The sequence below is a fragment of the Astyanax mexicanus genome, chromosome 12 (genome assembly GCF_023375975.1).
Source record: "Astyanax mexicanus isolate ESR-SI-001 chromosome 12, AstMex3_surface, whole genome shotgun sequence".
Lineage (NCBI taxonomy): Eukaryota > Metazoa > Chordata > Actinopteri > Characiformes > Acestrorhamphidae > Astyanax > Astyanax mexicanus.
In genome coordinates, this window is record NC_064419.1 from 4,003,638 (window position 1) to 4,025,090 (window position 21,453).

The 21,453-nt window shown below is 36.5% G+C and overlaps 1 protein-coding gene across 1 annotated transcript; it reads left to right on the plus strand.

Annotated features, from left to right (window-relative positions):
• On the plus strand, window positions 1–21,098 carry pcsk1nl (proprotein convertase subtilisin/kexin type 1 inhibitor, like). Its single transcript, XM_007245842.4, has 3 exons — window positions 1–155; window positions 15,269–15,777; window positions 16,933–21,098. The coding sequence occupies exons 1-3, from the start codon at window positions 78–80 to the stop codon at window positions 17,324–17,326; spliced, it is 981 nt and encodes a 326-aa protein (XP_007245904.3). The 5' UTR covers window positions 1–77; the 3' UTR covers window positions 17,327–21,098.
• The last annotated feature ends 355 nt before the right edge of the window (window positions 21,099–21,453 follow it).

Genomic DNA, 21,453 nt, shown 5'->3' on the forward strand with positions numbered 1-21,453 from the left:
GTGTGTGTGTGTGTGTTCTGGGCTCAGTCTGCAGTGTATCTCTCAGCAGCAGGGGCAGCTTCATTCTCTCCTGCAGGATGTCGGGCCCTCGGACCAGCTCCATACTGCTGCTCTTCTCCATCGCCTTCCTGCAGAGCACACTGCTGGAGGCCAAGGTAACACACACACACACACACACACACACACAGAGAGAGAGAGAGAAAGAGAGAGAGAGAGAGAGAGAGAGAGAGATACACACACACATTAACACTGCAGTGGCTTTAGTTTTTTGTCTGATATTAGTCTGATATTGAAGACATACAGATGGGCAATGATGCTTTTCTGTATTGCTGTGTGTCTTGGCAAGATGCAAACACAAACACACACACACACACTGCCATTGCTGCTGAGTGTTTACTAAGTCAGTAACAAACACCAGAAGACAGGGATGAATTGAATGGATTTGTGTATTTATGTGTTCAGTCATAATTCTAATATAATTTAATGTACTCTCAATATATACAATATATACAGTTCTTATCATTATATTCTTATCATGCCATATAAGAGCCTTTTGTGTTTCCATTAAGAAACATAAGAAACTCTGATAGATACATATGTATAATGTATGTTTGTAAAAAATATATATTTTACATGTATAAAGATTCTTTTCCAATTTTTAGATTTTAGATTTAAATTCTATAGTATTTTTAGTATTTATAGTATATCCTATAGTCTGGAAAAAGTCTCGTTTGTGAGTATCTACTGTATATTATGTAGCCTACTGTTTATATGTTCTTTATATTCTATATGTGTTTATTTCACATAATAAATGAGACAAAAATGTAAAAGAGAAGTGAAGCATAGTGAACATACACACAGTATAGATATTTGGACACTATTTGGACAAAAGTATTGGGACACCTGCTGATTCATGGTTTCTTGCTAAATCAAGGGTATTAAAAAGAGTTTAGCCCGTTTTTGTTGGAGTTACTGTCTCTACTGCTCCTGGCCTGGCTTTCGTTTCTTGATGCCACCATTTGGAATTAACTCATTTTTTTATATTAAGCGTGCAAAAATGTCCATGTAATATCTGAATGACAAGCTATAGCGTTGGGTGTGCTATGGCTGTGAATGTAAAGGGTTAATATGCTGCTTCAGGGTGTTGTGGAAGGGTTCTGTGAAGGATGCTATAAGAAAGAGAACTGCTTTTGGCTCTATAAAAAATATTTTATATTATAGTTATATTATAATATTTTTTTCTACAATGAAAGCAATAATGCTTCTTTTTTAATTGCATGAACCAAATATATCTTTTTACAATATATAATACAATATATATAAAACAATCATGTGCAGTATATCAGTGGCTTTGAATGGTTTGCTCATAAAGAACACAATGTTCTTAACTAAATACTATATTCTATTAATCATTAACTATTAATTCACTGCCTCAGAAACTGCTGTGCTCATGTACGACCCTATATGTTATAGTATGTTACATAATTCCGCACCTTATTCTCACCACACACATTTATACTGAACTATATGTGTCGATACAGCGCTGTCTGTTTAACTCATATCTCATGTCTGCTGTATTTATTGCTGTTGTATTTATTGTAGTGTTCTAGTTCTATGTTGCACTATTTTTTGCACGTTTGCACTTTGTGTTCTCTATACTGTCCTGTTTGTTCTATGTTGCACCATGGTTCCCGAGGAACGTAATTTCATTACACTGTGTACTTGTACTCAGATGGAATGACAAGAAAAGCCTCTTGACATTTTGAAACATTAGATAATGTGATGTAATATAAAATAGCCGTTTATTGATGGAAATGAGCATGATACAGAATCTTGATATAAATAAAGTAACAAGGATTTTTTTTTTATTAGAGAGAATCAAACATAGGGCGGATGTTTATGGTAAAAACAAGCAAAGGAAATATTTAGTTTATGGCGAGAGTTTTTTTTTTATTAGAGAGAATCGAACATAGGGATGATGTTTCATGAATAGAGTGGACATAGGACAGATGTTTATTAAAAAACAAGCAAAGGGAAGATGTTTAAGGAGAGAATCAAACATTGGGCAGATGTTTATGGAGAGAAATTAACATAGGGCAGAAGTTTATGGTAAAAACAAGCAAAGAAAGGATGTTTATGAAGAAAATTGAACATAGGGCAGATGTTTATGGAGAGAATTGAACATAGGGCAGATGTTTATGGTAAAAAGAAGCAAAGAAAGGATGTTTATGGAGAAAATCGAACATAGGTCAGATGTTTTTTGGTAAAAACAAGCAAAGAAAGGATGTTTATGGAGAAAATTGAACATAGGGCAGATGTTTAAGGAGAGAATCAAACATTGGGCAGATGTTTATGGAGAGAAATTAACATAGGTCATTTAGTTTTGACAAAAAACAAGCAAAGGAAAGATTTTTATGGAGAGAAATTAACATAGGGCAGATGTTTATGGAGAGAAATTAACATAGGGCAGAAGTTTATGGTAAAAAGAAGCAAAGAAAGGATGTTTATGGAGAAAATCGAACATAGGTCAGATGTTTTTTGGTAAAAACAAGCAAAGAAAGGATGTTTATGAAGAAAATTTAACATAGGGCAGATGTTTATGGAGAGAATTGAACATAGGGCAGATGTTTATGGAGAGAATTGAACATAGGGCAGATGTTTATGGAGAGAATTGAACATAGGGCAGATGTTTATGGTAAAAACAAGTCAGATATTTATGAAAACAATTGAACATAGGTCAGATGTTTATGGAGGAGAATTACCATAGGTCGGATGTTTATGGAGAGAATCAAACATACAGCAGATATTTATGAAAAGAATTGAATATGGGAAAGATATTTATGGAGATAATTTAAGGGCAGGTGTTAATTTAGAGAAACAAACATAGGGCAGATGTTTGTGAAAAGAATTGAATATAGAAAAAATGTTTATGGAGAGAATCAAACATAGAGCAGATAGTTATGAAGAGAATTGAACATGAGACAGATGTTTATTAATGGAAACTGACATGGGACAAATGTTAATATAGAGAAACAAACATTTAGCATACGTTAATTGTAATATGTGTATTGTAAGTTACTGTAATGACTTGTTATTCTGAATTGGAATTGGAACATTTCTGTGTTGAGTGTATTAAGCTGTTATTCAGCGTCATTCTGGAACATTTCTATTGGTACCTTAATTTTAAAATGTTCAAATAATGTAAATTACTGCAAAAAAACCCTAAAATTTAAGTAAAACAGGGTTTTGTTAGGATGGCGATCAGTAAGATCATCTCTAGGGTTTGCAGTAATCAGTAATAACGTGTCACTGTCTGCTGAGCTCGTATGTGATTTACAGGTACTGCAGGAGGGCTGAGTGAACTGACCTGCATTCATTACCAGGGAGCCGTGTTACACAGTGCAGCTCTGTTCACTCATACATCATCATTATTATTATAATAATTATAATAATAATAATTATTATATTCTAGAAAGTTCTGGGAGAAGCAGAGGCTAAACCTCCTCAGCAACAGAGTAAAGAGACACGTCAAATAAGCGTCTGGTCTATATTAGAGTTAAGGTCAAAGGTCAAGACTGCACTTAAAGAATAAACCGGGGGGGAGGAGGTAAGGGTCTTGTTTGGTGTTCTGAAAATACTGCAGGTCAATATTAGTTGAAACTGAAATATAGTGCAGACCTTCTTCAGGCTTTGATCTATTTGCTTTGACTGAATTGAACCTGATTAATGATTTATATGGTTTGTTCTGGATCATACTGTTATTTTTAGAGTCGTCTGACTGCAGGGTGATTAATGCAGTCTCATCCTGTTCTGCACCTAATTTTACTGTATCTGTGGGGACCGGGAGGATGATACTGTTTTTAGATCAGTTACTGTTCCTATCGCCATAAAACAGATGTTTTGAATCTGTTGTTGCTGAAGTACCCGCTGAATTTTATTGTTAAACGTGACTTTTAAATGATAAAATGAGAGTTTAAGACAGATAGAAGAGGAAACAAGGCAACAATTCTGTATATGTGTGTGTTTGTGTGTGAGAGAGAGAAAGATGTGAACAGGAGGAAGGAGTAAGAGAGTGAAAGTTGATTATGAGATTTAATCCACATTTTAGTATTTGAATGCTATATCAAAATAAATGTATTAATAAAGGATTCTGTATGAATTTAATGTATTAACAGGTTGGCTAGTACTAAGCTTATCATGTGGACGATATATCGCCCCAGAAATTATTGCGATAAATGATATTATTGGCATTTGAAAACCATTAAATTACATTGACAAAGCAATATTAGGACAGAATAACAAAGCTTTATATCATTTTAAAGACAAGACAATTGTAAGTTAATCATAGTTTGGGAAATATATTTTTATTTCTTCATCTACTGTAGTCTGTTCACACTGTGTGTGTGTATGTATAATAACTGTATGAAGTATGGAGTATGGAGTCGCAGTTATTGAAGCTTTGGTCTGGTATTGCATGACTGGATAAAATACTGTTCACTGTTATATATGCGAACGAACATAATAATATAATAAAGACGTAATAAATAAAAACAATAGACAATATAATAATATAATATAATATAATATTTAGTTCTCAATACTTTATAATTCTCAATACTTTACACCCCTATATAGCCCACACCTAATATTACAGTGTGTTCTGCACACTGCACACACATATATATATGTCTTATATATATATATATATATATATATATATATATATATATATATATATATATATATATATATATCAGCTTTTATTAGCATAAAACCCAGATCTACAGAATACAGGACCTGATTGATGTGTTTACAGTGAATAAACAAGCTTATAAGATCATTTTATGTCTAGTATATATTTTTAGCAGTATGATTATGTATTTGTGTTGTGCTGAGGTTCAGTGAGGTTAAATACATTATCTCTTCAGTAATCAGTATGATGGGTATGAGAGGTCATTTGTTGTATCTGTTAGGCCTGAAGAGGTTTTATGTCAGATAGACCATTATAATCAACTGGATTCAGCTCATAAGATGAGATGAGACACGACATCGGGTTTACGAGACGAGAATGAGATTTAATTTTAACTATATGTATATATACGGATATATTTTCTTTTCAAGTTTTAGTATATGATTGAATGTACTTTATTTAACTAAATCTCACAAAATGCAAAACTGCACTTTTTAAACAGATATGTGCAGAGGATTGAACATCAGACATGGAGCAGGTAAATTAAATACAAAAGCATAAAGCAGATGTGTATGGTAATAAATGTACATAAGGCAGATTTTAAACTTTAAATATATGATTATGAATATAATTATATATATTTATATATATTTGACTAAAAGTCACAAAACTGCAGGTGATTTAAATACTTTGTAAGTAATCATAATGTTATGGGTGTCAATCAATTTTTTACTCTGATTATTGATTATGTATGATTTATCATATGCAGTAAAAAAAACAGTATGGAATTTCTGTAACTGGTTTTATCATAAACCCAATAACTTCGCTTCTGTATGATCTCTCTAGACCTTAGAACTATCGTCAGATTCCCCCACGTAAGGGATCTGTATTCAACAGGCAATCCCCCCTTGAGTGTTCTATATAGACCTGGCAACCTATGACTGAATCTCAGCGTGTTTCTTTAGCGTATGCTTGATTCCGTGTCGCTCTGGGGGAGTGTGTTAAAGTCAGTAGATACATAGACAGAAGTTCACTTGAGCAGACCGAACATTTGTTTTGGTTACCTGTGCATAAATCTCACAAGACACATTTAACCCCTTACAAGAAATATTGGGCTGTGTTGTGGCACAAGATCTCATCACACTTCTAATTAATAGCTCAAACAAACATATGCATTTACTGATTTTCCATCACTGAAAGTCTAGTTGCCTTATATGATAATGAGCAGAAAATAAAAAAAAACTTGTTGCAGCCAAAAAATATTTTTAATAATTAGTTTTTGTCACATATATTTAGCTTCTGTTTGAGTTCAGCACCATGGACAGCACACCTGAAGCAAGCGCACAGTTCAGATAGGCTATAGAAAAAAAACACTGCACTGGACTTTATGATCACTGGTGCATTTTATATCTGTAGATATGACTAAACAATATGAGTCAGGTGTTTTATGGAGATAATTGAACATCGGACAGATGTTAGTAGAGAGAGAAACAGACTTTGGGCCGGTAAATTAAAAACAAAAGCATAAAGCAACCTATGTGTACGGTTGGAAATGAGCATAAGGCAGATGTTTATACAACAGGAAATGAATATAAAGCAGACATTTATGGAGAGAAATAAACATAGAGCAGATGTTTGCGAAGCATTAAAAAGGACATTAAGCATTGGTCAGTTGCCTATAACCAGAATCAAACATTGGGCAGATATTAAAGGAGATAAATGAACATAGTGGCAGATGTTTATCAAGAAAAATTTACATTTTGGCAAATGATCAGAGAGAAATGGACAAGAAGCAAAAGTGTCAGATGTTTACAGAGGGAAATGAACATAGGGCAGATGTTTGCAGAAGGAAATCAACATAGAGCAGATGTAAACTATGATATATATGGATATAGATATATGTATGTGTTTCTGAAAGATGTGTAAAAGAACAGAGAACAAAAACATTGTTTATGGAGAGAAATAAACATAGGACAGATGTTAATAGTGAATATTAAGAAATAAAATAGATGTTTATGGACCAAAATTATTATAGGGCAATATGCTATTTTGCCTAAAGACAAAATCAAACACTGGGAAGATATTAAAAAAGATAAAGGAACATAGGGCAAATGTTTATGAATGAAAACAAATGTGTGGCAGATGTTTATTAAGAAAATTCTACATTGGCATAGATGTTCAGAGAGAAATAGATAAGAAGCAAATGTGTATGGATGATTGATGGAAACAAATGTGTCAGATGTTTGCAGAGAGAAAAGAACATAGAGCAGATGTTTACAGAAGGAAATTAACATAGATCAGATGTAAACTATGATATATATGTATATAAATATATATGTAAGTGTGTGTTTCTCTAAGTTGTGTAAAGAAACCAAGGAAAAAACATTGTTTATGAAGAGAAATAAACATCAGGTAGACGTTTATAGATGAACCATGTTTTTAGAATATAAATATGAAACTGTGCTCATGAGCGCCGGACTGAAGCGAGTCAATAGGAGTGGCTGCACAATCTAATTATCTGAAAACACACAGAGAGAGGAGGAGGAGGCTGTCATGGCAACTGCATTCACTGTTCACGAGCATTCATTCTCCTCCTGAAAACAGCACTCGCACACACACACACACACACACACAAATCAATATTTCATCCCCGAGCTTTCTGACAGCTTAACACTTTTTTATTTTTTGCATTTTTTTTCTTGTATTTCTGGTGGAAAAAATATTTCTTACACTTTTTATAGTGATTACTTCAGAAACTGACATTAAAAAGTTAAACGAATGCTTATAATTTGCAGTTGTTCATGAAAAAAAAACATTGGGCAGATGTTTATTGATGGAAAATAAGTGAGGTAAAGGTTTATAGAATGAATCAAACATAGGGATACGCTTATAAAGGGGCTGATGGTCATAGAGAGAATGGAACATTGAGCAAATGTTCATCAACAGAATCACACATGGGCTGAGATGTGTATGAAGAGAAATAAACATTTTGCAGATGGTTATGGAGAGATTGTGCTGGTTTGTGCAGCAAAAATTAACGTTTGTGCTGTTATCGTTATTGAAATATTAAACATTTAATTTTCTTACCTGTTATGTTACCCAGCCCCTCATTTGTGGCCAAATTGCACCAAAGTGGTCTAATTGGTTAGTGCTACGTTTGTGCTGGTTTGTGCAGCAAAAATTAGTGTTTGTGCTGTTATCATTATTGATTTATTAGGGAAAAAAATATTGAATAGGTGTGAAGCTGGCCCCTCATCTAATCAGAAATGGAATAAAAATATTTCCATTGGTTAGTGCTACGTTTGTGCTGGTTTGTGCAGCAAAAATTAACGTTTGTGCTGTTATCGTTATTGAGATATTAAACATTTACTGTGTAAGAATAATTTATAATTTATAAATAATAATATAATATAATAATTTATAATCATTTATTATGAAAGAATAATGTGAACATTAACCAAAAATAAGACATTTACATTTTACACTGTAAATTAAAAATTGTTTTTGCCTGGTGACAGTCAGGAATGTACATTATATGGTAGTAGGTCAAGTGGGTGAGGTCAGTATAGTAGGTAAAGTGCACAGGCTTTATTGTGCATATATGTATTTATTGTGTGTTTAAAATATTTGTAACTTGGTAAGAATATAGTAAAAACAAATTATTCTAATAAATACTAAGAAAAGGAATCTTTATTCTGAGTCATGTTTCTGTGAGGACCAGAAAACAAGCGCGACACAAACCTCTCAACAACCTGCACATGATTTTAAGGTAAAACAGGGCTTAAAATAAACTAGTCTATCTGCTGTCAGACAAATGTTGGCTTGACATTAAATAGTGTGTTGTGGCATTAAATAATGTGTTAAATGTTTTGTATGAAATAAGTTTAGTTTTGGGCACCAGAAGCATAGGGGGCAGTGCTTACTAGCTGACTGTAGCAGACATAGCCCAAAGACATATTAATGTTGTTTACTTAGCATACATACTTTAACCATTATTAAGGTGAGAAAGAGTGATGTTCACTGGGGAATCAAACATGAGACAGATGTTTATGGAAAGAGTAGAACATGAAGCAAATGTATACTAATTAAAATGAACATTTATACAGAATATAAATTTATGTTTATGGTGAGAACGTCACCATGAGGCAAATATTACGATGTGTATGTGGGGAATTGAACGTAGGGCAGATGTTTATAGATACACCTGAACATGTTGCAGATGTTTATAGAGAGACAGAAACATGAGGTAGATGTTTATGTGGGGAATCAAACAAGGTGCAGATGTGTATAGAGATAATTGGACATGAGATGGATAATTATTAAGGAATTGGAACATTAACCAGATGTTAATGTAGAGAATCGAACATTTGGTAGATGTTCATAGAGAAACCTGAACATGTTGCAGATGTTTATAGACAGAAGGGAACATGAGGTAGATGTTTTTCAAAAGAATGGAACATACAGAGGTGTTTTTGGAGAGAACTGAACCTTGGTTAGACGTTTATAGACGAAGACAAACACGAGGCAGAGGATTATGGGTTGAAAAGTATATTTATGTATGAAAATGAGAAGTTTATGGAAAGAAACAGTTATAAAGTTTTTATGAACAGTCTGTGTTTGGAACGTGTGAAACAGTCGGAGAGGAAAGAACGACAGGAAGTCAACAGTTGGATCCATAACATTAACAGATGGACAGATTGAGCACAACCTACCCCCACACAAGCACACACACACACTCACACACTCGCGGCGTCTCATAACCGCACATATGTACGTCTCATGAGGCGCGGACGTCATAATGCGCCAGAGTGAGTCACCAGTTTACTGAGTCATCCTCTCCTCCTCCCCTCCTCCCCTCTATACGTCACAGTCGGTATTATATATCTATTATTCATCACCTCATCACTCCATCAGCTCTTACAAACCATCAGCCCCCGCTTACAGCTCTCTCTGCACGTGCCTTTCCCATGGAAACCAGTTCAAATCACAAACTGGTTTCAGCTGGAACTGAGAGAACAGCACTAAGGTCGCTTCATCCACAGGCAGTGTTGATTATATAAAGCTTTATTCCAGTTATATACTGGCCTTTTTAATGTATCTGTACTAATCATATCGGAAATTTAACATATGTACATACATACACTACCATTTACTATGTGGAATTATATACTAAATGTAAAAAAAGTGTTAGTGCTTAGATTAAACAGCTTTGCACATCATGGCTGGATTTTCTATTAGGTAGAGTCACCTGAAATTCAGGCTTTAAGTTAACAGCTGTGCTGAACTCATCAAGAGTTAATTTTAGTTTGTTTATGTTAGTTTTTATCTCACGTTTGTTCCTTGTTTATTTCTTTGTTTATCATCGTTACCCCTCGTTTGTTTTGGTTTATTTCTTTGTTCCGTGTTCCTTGTTATTTGTTTATCTTTGTTATTTATTTAATAAATATTAATTTCTTCTTACCTGCGATTATGTCCACCTCCCCGTCCCCCTGCCTGCACCCTTCTCTGACATATTTTGTACACAATTACATGCAGAACACAGAAATACAAATTTACCATTGACTTATTAAATTTGCGCTGTGATGCTACTCGGCAATGCTGCATCAGCAGCAGTTTGAAAAGAGGCGCAGTCTGACTTCTGACATGTGAGGGAGGAGGCGTGTGCTAGTCTTCACCCTCCTTCCAAAATTGGCATACCTGTCAAGTCTCCCGTTTTGGCCGGGAAACTACCGTATTTTACTCCTCTTTCCCGCCGTCCTCCCGTATTAGTATTTTCCCGTAAATTTCCCGTATTATACTAAATAAAAAAATATATATTATTGAGGAGACAGGGCACTGACCGCGCTGTGTCTCTTAACCAATCGTGGAGCCTGTTCAAGGAGAAAGTCCCGCCTTTCAGGAGAAACAGCCAATCAGCTTGCAAAGGAGAGTCGCCCCTAGTCGCTGAGTTCAGGCAGCTAGTCGGAGCAGCTGATGTTAAAACAGATCTGGATATACAGCGATTTTTCTTAAAGAAAGGTAAGGGTAAGCTAATCATGTAAACTGTGATGAGATTTTTCTGATAGCTGCTTAAAAATACTCGTCTCCGAAACAAAACACACGGATTAAACCTTTTAAAATAAAAAAATTACAGCTTGTGACTCAGTTTAACTAGAAATGTGGAGAGGACCGAAATGAACTGAACTGATCAGGGGTGGAGTGATCAAAAGAAAGAAGTATTAATTAAAAATGATTAATTGTGTAGGCCCCTTAGGACTAATTTTTACTGATGGAATATATGTGATCCATGTCCTTTTAGTAAAAGCTCATAATACTGTTTTTAGGTCACCAACAGTCATTTTGCAGAATTTGTGCACCCTTTGTTCAATTTTAAATCTATTAAATAAATAAAAAAAATATATAATATGAAAAGTGCATTTATGGCAAAATTGACATGAAATCTAGAAAAGGATTTTTAATTTGGCTGTATTAAAAGAATGACATATGTAGGAATGTCCACAACATTTCAGATTCTGATAATCTAATTGTAGTCTGTAAGTGTTTCACATGTGGTTATTTTAGATTTTTTGTAAACCTGTCTTAAAATGAAGGGGATACTGAACCTTTGTTGGGCTGATGGGACGGCTTTAAGCGGACGGAGGAAAATATCCCTTATTTTTAAATCTAAAACTTGACAGGTATGAAAATTGGAAGTCACATAACCAGAATGTTAAAAATGTTAAGAACTATTAGAACACTTGGGAGCTTGAATGTTTTAAGAATATTAACTGTAACGTTCAGAAAATGTTCTACTAAGCAAAAACTGTTAGCTGGGCTTTTGGCTGTTGGCTTGAATAACATGTCATGAGTCATGAGTGCTCAAGGGCTTATGGGACAGGGTGAGAGAAAGAGAGAAGGAAGAGGGAAGAAAGATGGAGAGAGAGAGAAAGAGTTACAGTTCGAGTCTCTTTAAGCCAAACTCATTCGAGTCTGCAGTATCAGCAGATTGTGACAGCCCACCCCACCCCCCGGCCCGTACCCCCACCCAGCACCTCTGCATATATCTCCACCCCACAGCAGGCTTCAGGGAACTCAATCCAATATTGCAGCTTAAGCTCAGCATGATTACAGCTCCGGGCCCGGTGTCGTACATCAGGCCGCAGAGCCGGCGTGGCTAAGCTGTCCCGTTTGCTTCATTTTTCACTCAGCCGCTCGGCGAAGGAGGGGGGGACGTAAGAGCCTGGGGGGGGATCATGTGACGAACACAGTGCTGAGACGGCCATAAAGTTCCTCTAACCTCCAGCTAGCAGGCATCATGCCCTGTTTACTGCTGCGCTCAAAACAATCGCCATCTGCCAGCTAATGACTCAGCCTGGCCTCACTTCTACACTGTTCTTTACAAACCAACAGCATAAATATAGAACAAACTACTGAGGAGAACAGAGCACGACCTGCTGTGTTTTTCTGTTTTATTTCTAAAAATAAAATAAATGCTAATTAAGCAATAGAACACGAGAGGGAGCGTGTTGTCGCGAATAACACACAACCTTGAGTGTTCTCCACTCAGAAATTCTTCTGCTTTTAGTTTGGAAACAAAATAATACATACTGCTAATTTAATAAGTTAATGGTAAATTTGTATTTCTGACATTACCCTAGGAGTGCTAAATAAGTTAATGTTTTCTCATAAAACTATTATTTAGCACTTGATTCCATCAATTCATCTCAAAAAAGTTGGGACAGGGTCATGTCCCATGGTAGCATCCCCTTTTCTTTTTAACCCTTAGTTAACCTCATTTTAAACATCTTGGAAGTGAGGAGAACAATTGTCTGTCTTTCGAACAGAAATTTTGTCTTATTCTTGTTTGATGGAAGATTCTAGCTTCTCATCAGTTCTGCATCTTCTTTACTGGATTGTCTTGCTGAAACACTGAAGCTTGTTTTTTATTTTTAAGTTTATGCTGAATAACTACAGACAATTTTGCCTTTATGCTCTACAGTACAATACAAGGTTATTCACCTGACCTTAAAGCCACAGTGGTTTTAATGTTGCGGCTCATCTGCTACAATGCAGTGTAACACAATGCAGTATTCATCTAGAAACATCCCTCCCACTAAAAACTTTCTCCCAGTAAGGCATTATTGTTCACAGCACAGTCAGTGTGCGGTGTGGCTCAGTGCCCGGCTAATATCCCATTACCCAGCATGCCCTGCCTCCCGTCCAGACACACAGCGTTACAACAGACCTTGACCTTGAATTTAATGGCTTTAATGGTGGAAATGTTCAAAAGACTAAAAAAAAGATTTTGCTTTTACTGCTCTCGTTTCTGCCTATTTTACATTAGAAATATGTATTATTCATTAAACTTTGCCTTTTGTGACACATTATAAGTAATAAAACTTGTAGTAGTTGAAGTAGTAATGTTTATAGTAGTTGTATTACTATATATACTAATATACTAATGATTGGCTGGTTGAATTTGTTTAAATGCTTCAATAATATCACTAAGTATTGAAACATAATAAAGGAATATACATTATTTCTATTGTGGTTCTCGTATAAAATTAATAGTCAACTTATTAACAAGAGAACAGTCAAGAAATTTGATTAAAAAACATCCAAGTGTTACTTTTTGTCCTACAATTGTTTAGCTGCTACTTCTATGAAGGTAATGAGTGGCTTTACTTGAAACAATATTTGAAAATTATATCCTTTAAACATACCTTTCTTTGATTTCAAAAATGAACTCTTTACTTACCAAGTACTCCTGAACAGTATTTTACTGTACCTGTTTTAAAAGGTTTCACATATAATCGAATCCCGGTCATGCAGCTTGCCATCAGCTGCTTGAATTTTTGCACCAGGAGTGACATAAAGTTATCCAAAAGCAGTGTGTAAGACTGGTGGAGGAGAACATGATGCCAAGGTGCATGAAAACTGTGATTAAAAACCAGGGTTATTCCACCAAATATTGATTTCTGAACTTTATGAATATGAACTTGTTTTCTTTATTTTTGCATTATTTAAGGTCTGAAAGCTCTGTATCTTTTTTGTTATTTCAGTCATTTCAAATTTTCTGCAAATAAATGCTCTAAATGACAATATTTTTATTTGGAATTTGGGAGAAATGTTGTCTGTAGTTTGTAGAATAAAACAGCAATGTTCATTTTACTCAAACGTAAACCTATAAATAGCAAAATCAGAGAAACTGATTCAGAAACTGAAGTGGTCTCTTAATTTTTTCCAGAGCTGTATAGTATTTTCTCAGGATGAGTTGTTTAACCCACAGAGAGGTTATTTTTCAGCACCTGCTCTGTTCCTGATGAGACTTTTAAAAAGCAGAATCATCAGTGTGTAAAATATATATAAAAATATATATCAGCTGCTGCTTCTTTCTCATTCTGTTTCGCATTGTATTGCTCTGAACCATACTCTACCCAAAAATGCTGTTAACTCATCCATATACATGACAAAAATCCATGAAATCCATGAAATCCGTAAAATCCATGAAATCCAGAAGCGTATAAAAGCTTCACCTGCTCAGATCCAGGTCGCCACTATGACTTAATGAGGCTTCCCTTTGAAAGCGGACACTCGCGCAGAGAGATAAACAGCTTTTACAGCGTGTGAAAGCCTGCTCGCGCAGTGTGAATCAACAGCAGGGCTGCTGCATGCCTTTCATCTCATTCAGCTCCCTGCACATGAAATGAACGAGAGGTTTTATCTCTCTTTTTTAAGAACAGCGTGGACAAAGAGGCAGAATGCATTACAGAGAGAGAGAGAGAGAGAGCGCCGGGTGTGTGGGTGAGGGGAAAGATATGGCAGAAAGTGTGAATTTGTGGGCGTTCATTCACAACCAGGCAACCACACATACAGCTGTCTGTGTATCTGGGCTACAGGTGCATTAGGACAAACCACCGACTATGATTTAGATTCATTTTCTCTCTCTTTTTATTTTTAAAAAGTTTGAGGAATGGAGTTCTGTGATTGGTCTTGAAGCTGTAAATAAATAAATGAAGCAAAAGAGAAATTAAACAATGTTAATAAAGAAACCCATGAATAAGAAATTATTAACATATTTATTTGTATGTATATGCATTTATTTTTATATTAATTATAATAGTCATTTACCATTGTAATCAACATATTACTTTTAATGTGTCCTGCCACAATGATTGGGTGAGGTGATTGCTGTTTCGAATCCCGGTCATGCAGCTTGCCATCAGCTGCTTGAATTCATGCACCAAGACTGGTGGAGGAGAACATGATGTCAAAATGCATGAAAACTGTGATTAAAAACCAACCAGGGTTATTCCACCAAATATTGATTTCTGAACTCTTAAAACTCTTAAAACTTATGAATATGAACTTGTTTTCTTTGCATTATTTCAGCCATTTCTCATTTTCTGCAAATAAATGCTCTAAATGACAATATTTAGAGAGCTTTTCAAATGAGGCACAGTACAAGCTAGCCAATCAGAATAGAGATCATTCTTGAAAACACAAAATCACAGAAACACAGTGATTAAGTCCATTAAAACCATTATGACTAATTCTACAGTTTGCTCTCTATCTTTCCTCTCTCTCTCTCTTTCTCAGCCTTTCTCTGCCATGCACGGGGGTGGAGTCGTGCGCCACCGTCGTGACCTGCGTGACTCGCTGCCCTACGAGGCTCAGATGATGTCCTACCCCCCTGCCGACTTCAAGGGGCGAGGAAACGAGCTGTACTACCAGCCGGAGGCGGTGAGGGCGCAGGGGCTGGGCCAGGCCCTCCAGCGGCTGATGGAGAACGACCAGAGGCGGGAGCAGGAGGCGGCGTACCTGTCAGGTTTGCTCCGCCTCCTGAACGAGGCCGAGAACAACGGCCAGGGGAAGCAGGAGGAAGAGGAGGAAGAAGATGAAGGAGACTTCCAGGGGCCGTATCCATCAGACTACGACGAGACGGAGCAGACGGTCAGCATGGCTAAACCTCGGGCTCTGCTGGACCCTCAGCTGGCTGAAGCTCTGCTGAACCGCTACAGGCAGGAGAGACTTCTGCAGGCTGGGATCAATCCCAACTCCAACCGCCTGCCAGACAGAGAGCAGGACAGGGACCAGGAGATGCTCCGGTGAGGAGAAACACCATCTAACATCTTCTATTTTACAGATTAACCATTTTAAAATATCTATTATGTGGATAACAGAAAACCATTTTGCCATTTAAGTTTCAAGTCCAGTGAATAATGGTGAATGGAAAGTGTCCAGTGACCTCAAATTATATAATGTGAGCTTTTGAGGAAAGACACAATTTTCAATGTACAATATATAAAAACTATATAAGAGCAGTTTAGAAGAATTGCATATAAAGCATATAACTAGAAAGTTTCCTTCACAATCAAAAGAGTCTTGGAAACTAGATAAAATTGTTTCCTCCTACAGAAAAAGCTCTGACATTCAACAGCATCAGCCCAGTTAACAATTTTTGGTTAGTAGAACATTTTCTCAATGTTACAATTAACATTTTTAGAATGTTCAATCTGTCACTGGATTTTCTGGACGTCCTTAAAATGTTTTATTTAATTTTTCTAAAAATCCTAGTAGCATTGCTACAGTGCAGACACTTGTGTTTGGGAATGTTACTTTTAATGTTTGAATAATGTAAGTATTTGTACAGCTGGGAATGTTATATAAGAAACGAGGTGATGCAAACTATTATTGTTGAAAAAGAGTTCAGAACACTTCTGGAACATTATGTCTGTAATGTCACAGGTTAACATGCTAAACATTCTTATAACATTCTCTGTTCGCTGGGAGAAGACCAGTTTTTGAGATTCCACAGCTTAATTGTAGCATTATTGGTAAGATGGCAAAAATGGGAGTGTTCTAAAATTTTGATCAGAAATTACTGGCTGGTGCACCTTTAATTTAATCTGCTGAGAAGCAATGGACACATCCAAGAGGCTGCGCCCCTGAAATAGCAATCTGCCAAAGTCAGAGCACACCTGGCTCTTAAATGGAATGGCAAGTGATGTGTTGATTGGTTTTTATTTGACGTTACTCCTAAACAGACCCATGATTAATTTAGAGAATTAGTACATTAGGCCGTTAGCGCCTTTCTAACTGGGTAAGGCATACTTTTCCCGACGTTATGATAGCAAAGACACACTGACACACCCTTAATAAAGCTGCATGGTGCACAGATGACGGCTCACCCATAAAGTAGATCACTAAAAACATAGATTAGATGGAAGTTCTGATATGCTTGTTCCTCATGCTTTATTCAGGTACCTGGTTGAGAAAATCCTCTCCAGCCTTGGACCTGGAAACCAGCCGAGCCAACCCTCCAACCGCCGAGCCAAACGGGACGTGAGCGCCGTGTCCAGCAGCGTACGAGGCGGAGCTACCCCTCTGAGACGATCCCGGCGCTCCGTGGACTCCGCCCCCATGCCCTCGCCCAACTCCGAGGCCTCTCTGCTGCGGGTGAAGAGGCTGGGGGACGAGAGCGATGATGAAGGGTTCGCCGCTCAGAGCAGCAGAGCGCCCCACGCTGGCCTGCAGAGGATGAAGCGCATCGACACTGACCTGCCCCCTCCCCCCAAACACAGCCGCAAGCGTCGGGCAGTGACCTACGACCCCGACCTCATCGCTCAGCACATCCTACAGTACTTACCAGCATAGAGAGAGAGAGGGGGAAAAGATAGATAGAGAGAGAGAGAGAGAGAGAGAGAGAGAGAGAGGCAGAGAAACTCATCTGATAACAATACAGTGCAGATTGCAGAATTTTATGCTGACCTGACAATTCCCTGTAAACACACCCGTGTATCTGCTCCAACACTATAATAAATCATCAAACACTTTACTTATCTATGCTTCTTGCTGCTGCACATAAGCAGAATAATAATCATACAGCACCAGTTAAACGTTTGGACACACTAATTCACCAACTCAGTGTTTTTTCATTATTTTAAATGTTCTGCATTGTTTTATATAGCCTTTTAAATTTAATCTGACATTCCTCATTTTTGGCATTTTTCCTACTTTTAATCCTGTTTTTCAGTAATTTAATCTAATTCAATTGTCTTATTCTATTGGCAGATATCCTTGCTTGGTTTAAGCATTATTTCTTCTAAGATAAATTAACTACTAGTACAATAAAACACTGTAGTAGCAGATTAAATCACTTAAAACAAGTACAGTGACGTTCTAAATAAGTTAATAAGTTAAGTTAATTCATTCTAATAATATTAGAACCTGGATTGCTCCCTTGGTAGCAGCAGTAGTCCTAATTTGAGTCGATGTTATGGTAATGTAATAGCTAAATATACCAATGGAGAACAATGCTAAAAGCTAAAATTGACCTTATCTCAGTTCTTATAGTTAGACTTTAACCTTTACTGTCAATGTTTGACTGGTATATGATTGTTAAGGTGGTCTTTGAGGGTTAAGATGGTTGAAAAGTTGGTGATCCAACTTTTGAAAGCAAAGCCTGTGAGGGCAATCTGACTGGAAAACCTGCTTTTAACCACATACATGACCAACATTACCAAATTGGCTTACAAGCTTGTTGGGACTTAACAAAGATGGTCAACCAACATGACCAGCAAGAGACCAAGCTGAACCAGCATGACAAGCAAGACTTGGCCAAGCTAGTTGATCTTGGTCTTACTGCAATACTGGTTTTGTTGAGCTTGGTTGGATTGATGGATTCATGCTTGTAGACCAGCTAAACTTTTAAAATCAATCAAAAAAACATATCCTGTGTTGGCCAAGAGCTAAACTGGTCAACCAACTTAACCAGTTTGACCAGCTTAAACTGTCTAAAGGGGGTTTCAGAAGGGTATTTTGAATATAGAGCTAAATATCTTATACGCAAAGTACCTCCCCTAACCCCAGTTGTGTTTGAGTGCATTTAATACTAGCCTAATGCTATTTTATGTAGCAGTAACCCGTACATTTAGTCTTCAATCTACAGTACTTCAGCTAATCCAGTCTGAACAGGGCTTTACAACGAATATCTCTATAGTATGATCACAGCAGGAGTGCATGAAACAATCCTTCATATTTAATTATCACCGTCTTGCATCTTTTGCATCTTTTGCATCTAAAATATTCCAGCTGTCTTGTCCTTTAAGAGCATCTGCAGGACATCAAAGCCTTTTATCAGTTCTAAACGATGCAGTACTTCGTTATCCACAGCGAACGGGAATTATCTTAGTGAAGATAATCATCAAAACTGGTCTCAAACCAACTGAATCCTTAGCGTTTTCTGAAGCTTCAGCCAAAGTGAAAAACCAAAGTAGGTTTAGGAATAGAGAGAGAACCTCCTCCTCCTCCTCCTCCTCCTCCACACTGCATTTGTGATTGAGTTTTTAGAGTTTTTAGAGTGTTTAGAGTCTATAGTGTGTGTTGCATTGCTTCTGCCTCCATTGTGTATCCATTTCCACCGCATTTCCAAGGCTCTGAGTTAAAGTTTCAGAGTTTACTCTCTCCCAGACAGGCAGAGCTTACAGTCTGCTATCGATTTCTCTCTCTGGCACACAGTTTCGCTCTCTGTCAGAGTCCAGCACTGTCCGGTCTTTACGCTCATAAATCCACCATGCGGAACTGCTGGTTCCTGCTGGATCTGACACACACACACAGAGTTCTCCCAGAGGTCCTTGAGTCCTCTTGTTATTTCACAGCAGTAAATGTTTTAATAGTGTTGCTGGAGCTCAGAAACAGATGTTACATTGGTTTTAAATTGATTTTGCTCAACATCAGCGAGTAGCGGAGTAACAGCAGTGGCAGACTTACCAATACATTACAATTTTTCAAAACAGATTTTGTGCTTAACCATTGGAACCCCATTGACGCACAACTGAGACTGTACACACTCTAATCTAACTTTTACTGAAAAGAAAACTATTGTGTGAATTGATTTAAAGGGTAATCTGTCTGGAAAAAACTGCTTTTAACCACATACCTGACCAACATTACCAAACTGGCTTACAAGCTTGATGGGACTTGATTTAAAGTCTGATTTAAAGTCTGTTCTGTTCATTCAAAAATCATTTTTGGGTAAAATCGTGATCAAAACATGATCAATTCCATGAAGATTTGCAAATTCTAGAAGCAGTTACATCTCAAATAAAGACATTTTTTTAACAAGCTCAGTCTTTTTTGGTATAAAGGTATAAAAATAATGGCATAACATAACTGTGTTATAACAAGTGAAATGGGAAGTGACAAAAATGAAGAAAAAACGCACCAAAATAAGCTGGGGTTCAAAGAATTAAAAACATACAAATTCTACTTTTCTCCTCAAGATTTCTTTAATATAAAGATATATTTTTATCTTGACCATAAATTTTGAAGTGGCTGCTTATGCTTATATAGTATTTGAAAGAGCCAGAGACTTCAGAAGAAAGAAAAAATGGACGCTTTTTGGTTACATTTTTCTTTACAAAGCAAGCCACAAATTTGTCCACCATGTTGTCAGAGTAGTCAAAGTTGAGCCAGACTCTGTTTTCAAACCAATGGGGAAAACTGTTGGAATTGGACAGATTTATCCATCATGGTGTCAAAATTTGCAACCAGAGTAGAGGCCAGAGCTGCAGTCTTTTATTTCTTTATTTTTTTTGCTAGATTCGTCCACTTCAACAAGGCCAAGTGTGTCTCAGGCTGCCTTCATTGAGTTTACAGAACAGAAGCATTTCCAGTTAATTCCCAATACAACTTGACATGATGCAGAGCTCCACTTTCTCATGATAAAGCACCATAAAGTTTTTAAAAAGAGGGAAAACTAACCAAAAATGGGTAAGGCTGTTCTGTCCCTGAAATATAAGAGGATGGGTGGAGCTTCTCTTTATAGAGCAAATTATACTGCAACCATCCAGCAGAGGCACTAAGTCTGTGCTGTCTTGTGCTGTCTTACATCTTATTACATTAAATATATTGTAAATTAAATAAAAAAAATAATTTTATTCATTTAATGTAATGTATGCTCATCACCTACAGCCCATCCAACACCAACATTACCTACAGTAATTACTACAGTAATAAAAATAAAAAACATCCAAGTGGGTTCTCTGCTCTCTCTTTCTCTAAACTCCTTGTGTGCATTAATTAATGTTACTAAACTAAAAAAAAAAGATTCTTGACTAAACTCTGTGTGGAAAAGTCGCTGTTGTCCTCCCCTCCCCTGCTTCTGCCACTGGCTTTAGTGCCCGATGTGCCAACGAAACTATTAACGCCGGCTGCGTTTTTTTACACGGCACCTTTCAGTTCCTCTCTGATTTCCTCTGCAGCAGAGTTTGTGCAAGAAAGTACTGCCTTTCACACAATATTACAGCTTTAGGTTTCCATTGCTGTGCGGTCATGAAAATCTTGTATTAAGAAAATGCACATTGTCGCGCGGCAGGTTTTATTGTAAAAATCAGTTTACGTTAAATAAACTGTGTGTGAACAACCAGTGGGGTTTTTTTACTTTGGCCTCTTAGAATTATTTCTGCTTTTTAACACTTTAAACATCAGCATTCCCTTATTACCTGATTCTACACAAAAAAAAAACACAATTTTCTAGTATTCATATGTAATAAAGTGTTATTACTATGTTATACATGTACAAGTACTATGTAAAACATGAAAAAAAATAAAACAGGCCACAAAAAGGCCCAAAAACGGACATAAAATGTTAGCATGTAAGTTTATATCCATGCATATTGTTGCTGTCCAATAATATGTAATATTAAATATGTATCTCCACGACAACAACTACACAGGAAAGAGATAAAACGTATTAACTTTTAATTGAAGTCAATGTAAAA

What these genes read in the sequence shown, in the direction of transcription:
- pcsk1nl (XM_007245842.4), top strand. Translation starts at nt 78, where the DNA reads ATGTCGGGCCCTCGGACCAGCTCCATACTGCTGCTCTTCTCCATCGCC. An exon ending in GCACACTGCTGGAGGCCAAG is followed by an intron (nt 156 to 15,268) that starts GTAACACACACA and finishes TCTCTTTCTCAG; the next exon opens with CCTTTCTCTGCCATGCACGG. An exon ending in AGGGACCAGGAGATGCTCCG is followed by an intron (nt 15,778 to 16,932) that starts GTGAGGAGAAAC and finishes TGCTTTATTCAG; the next exon opens with GTACCTGGTTGAGAAAATCC.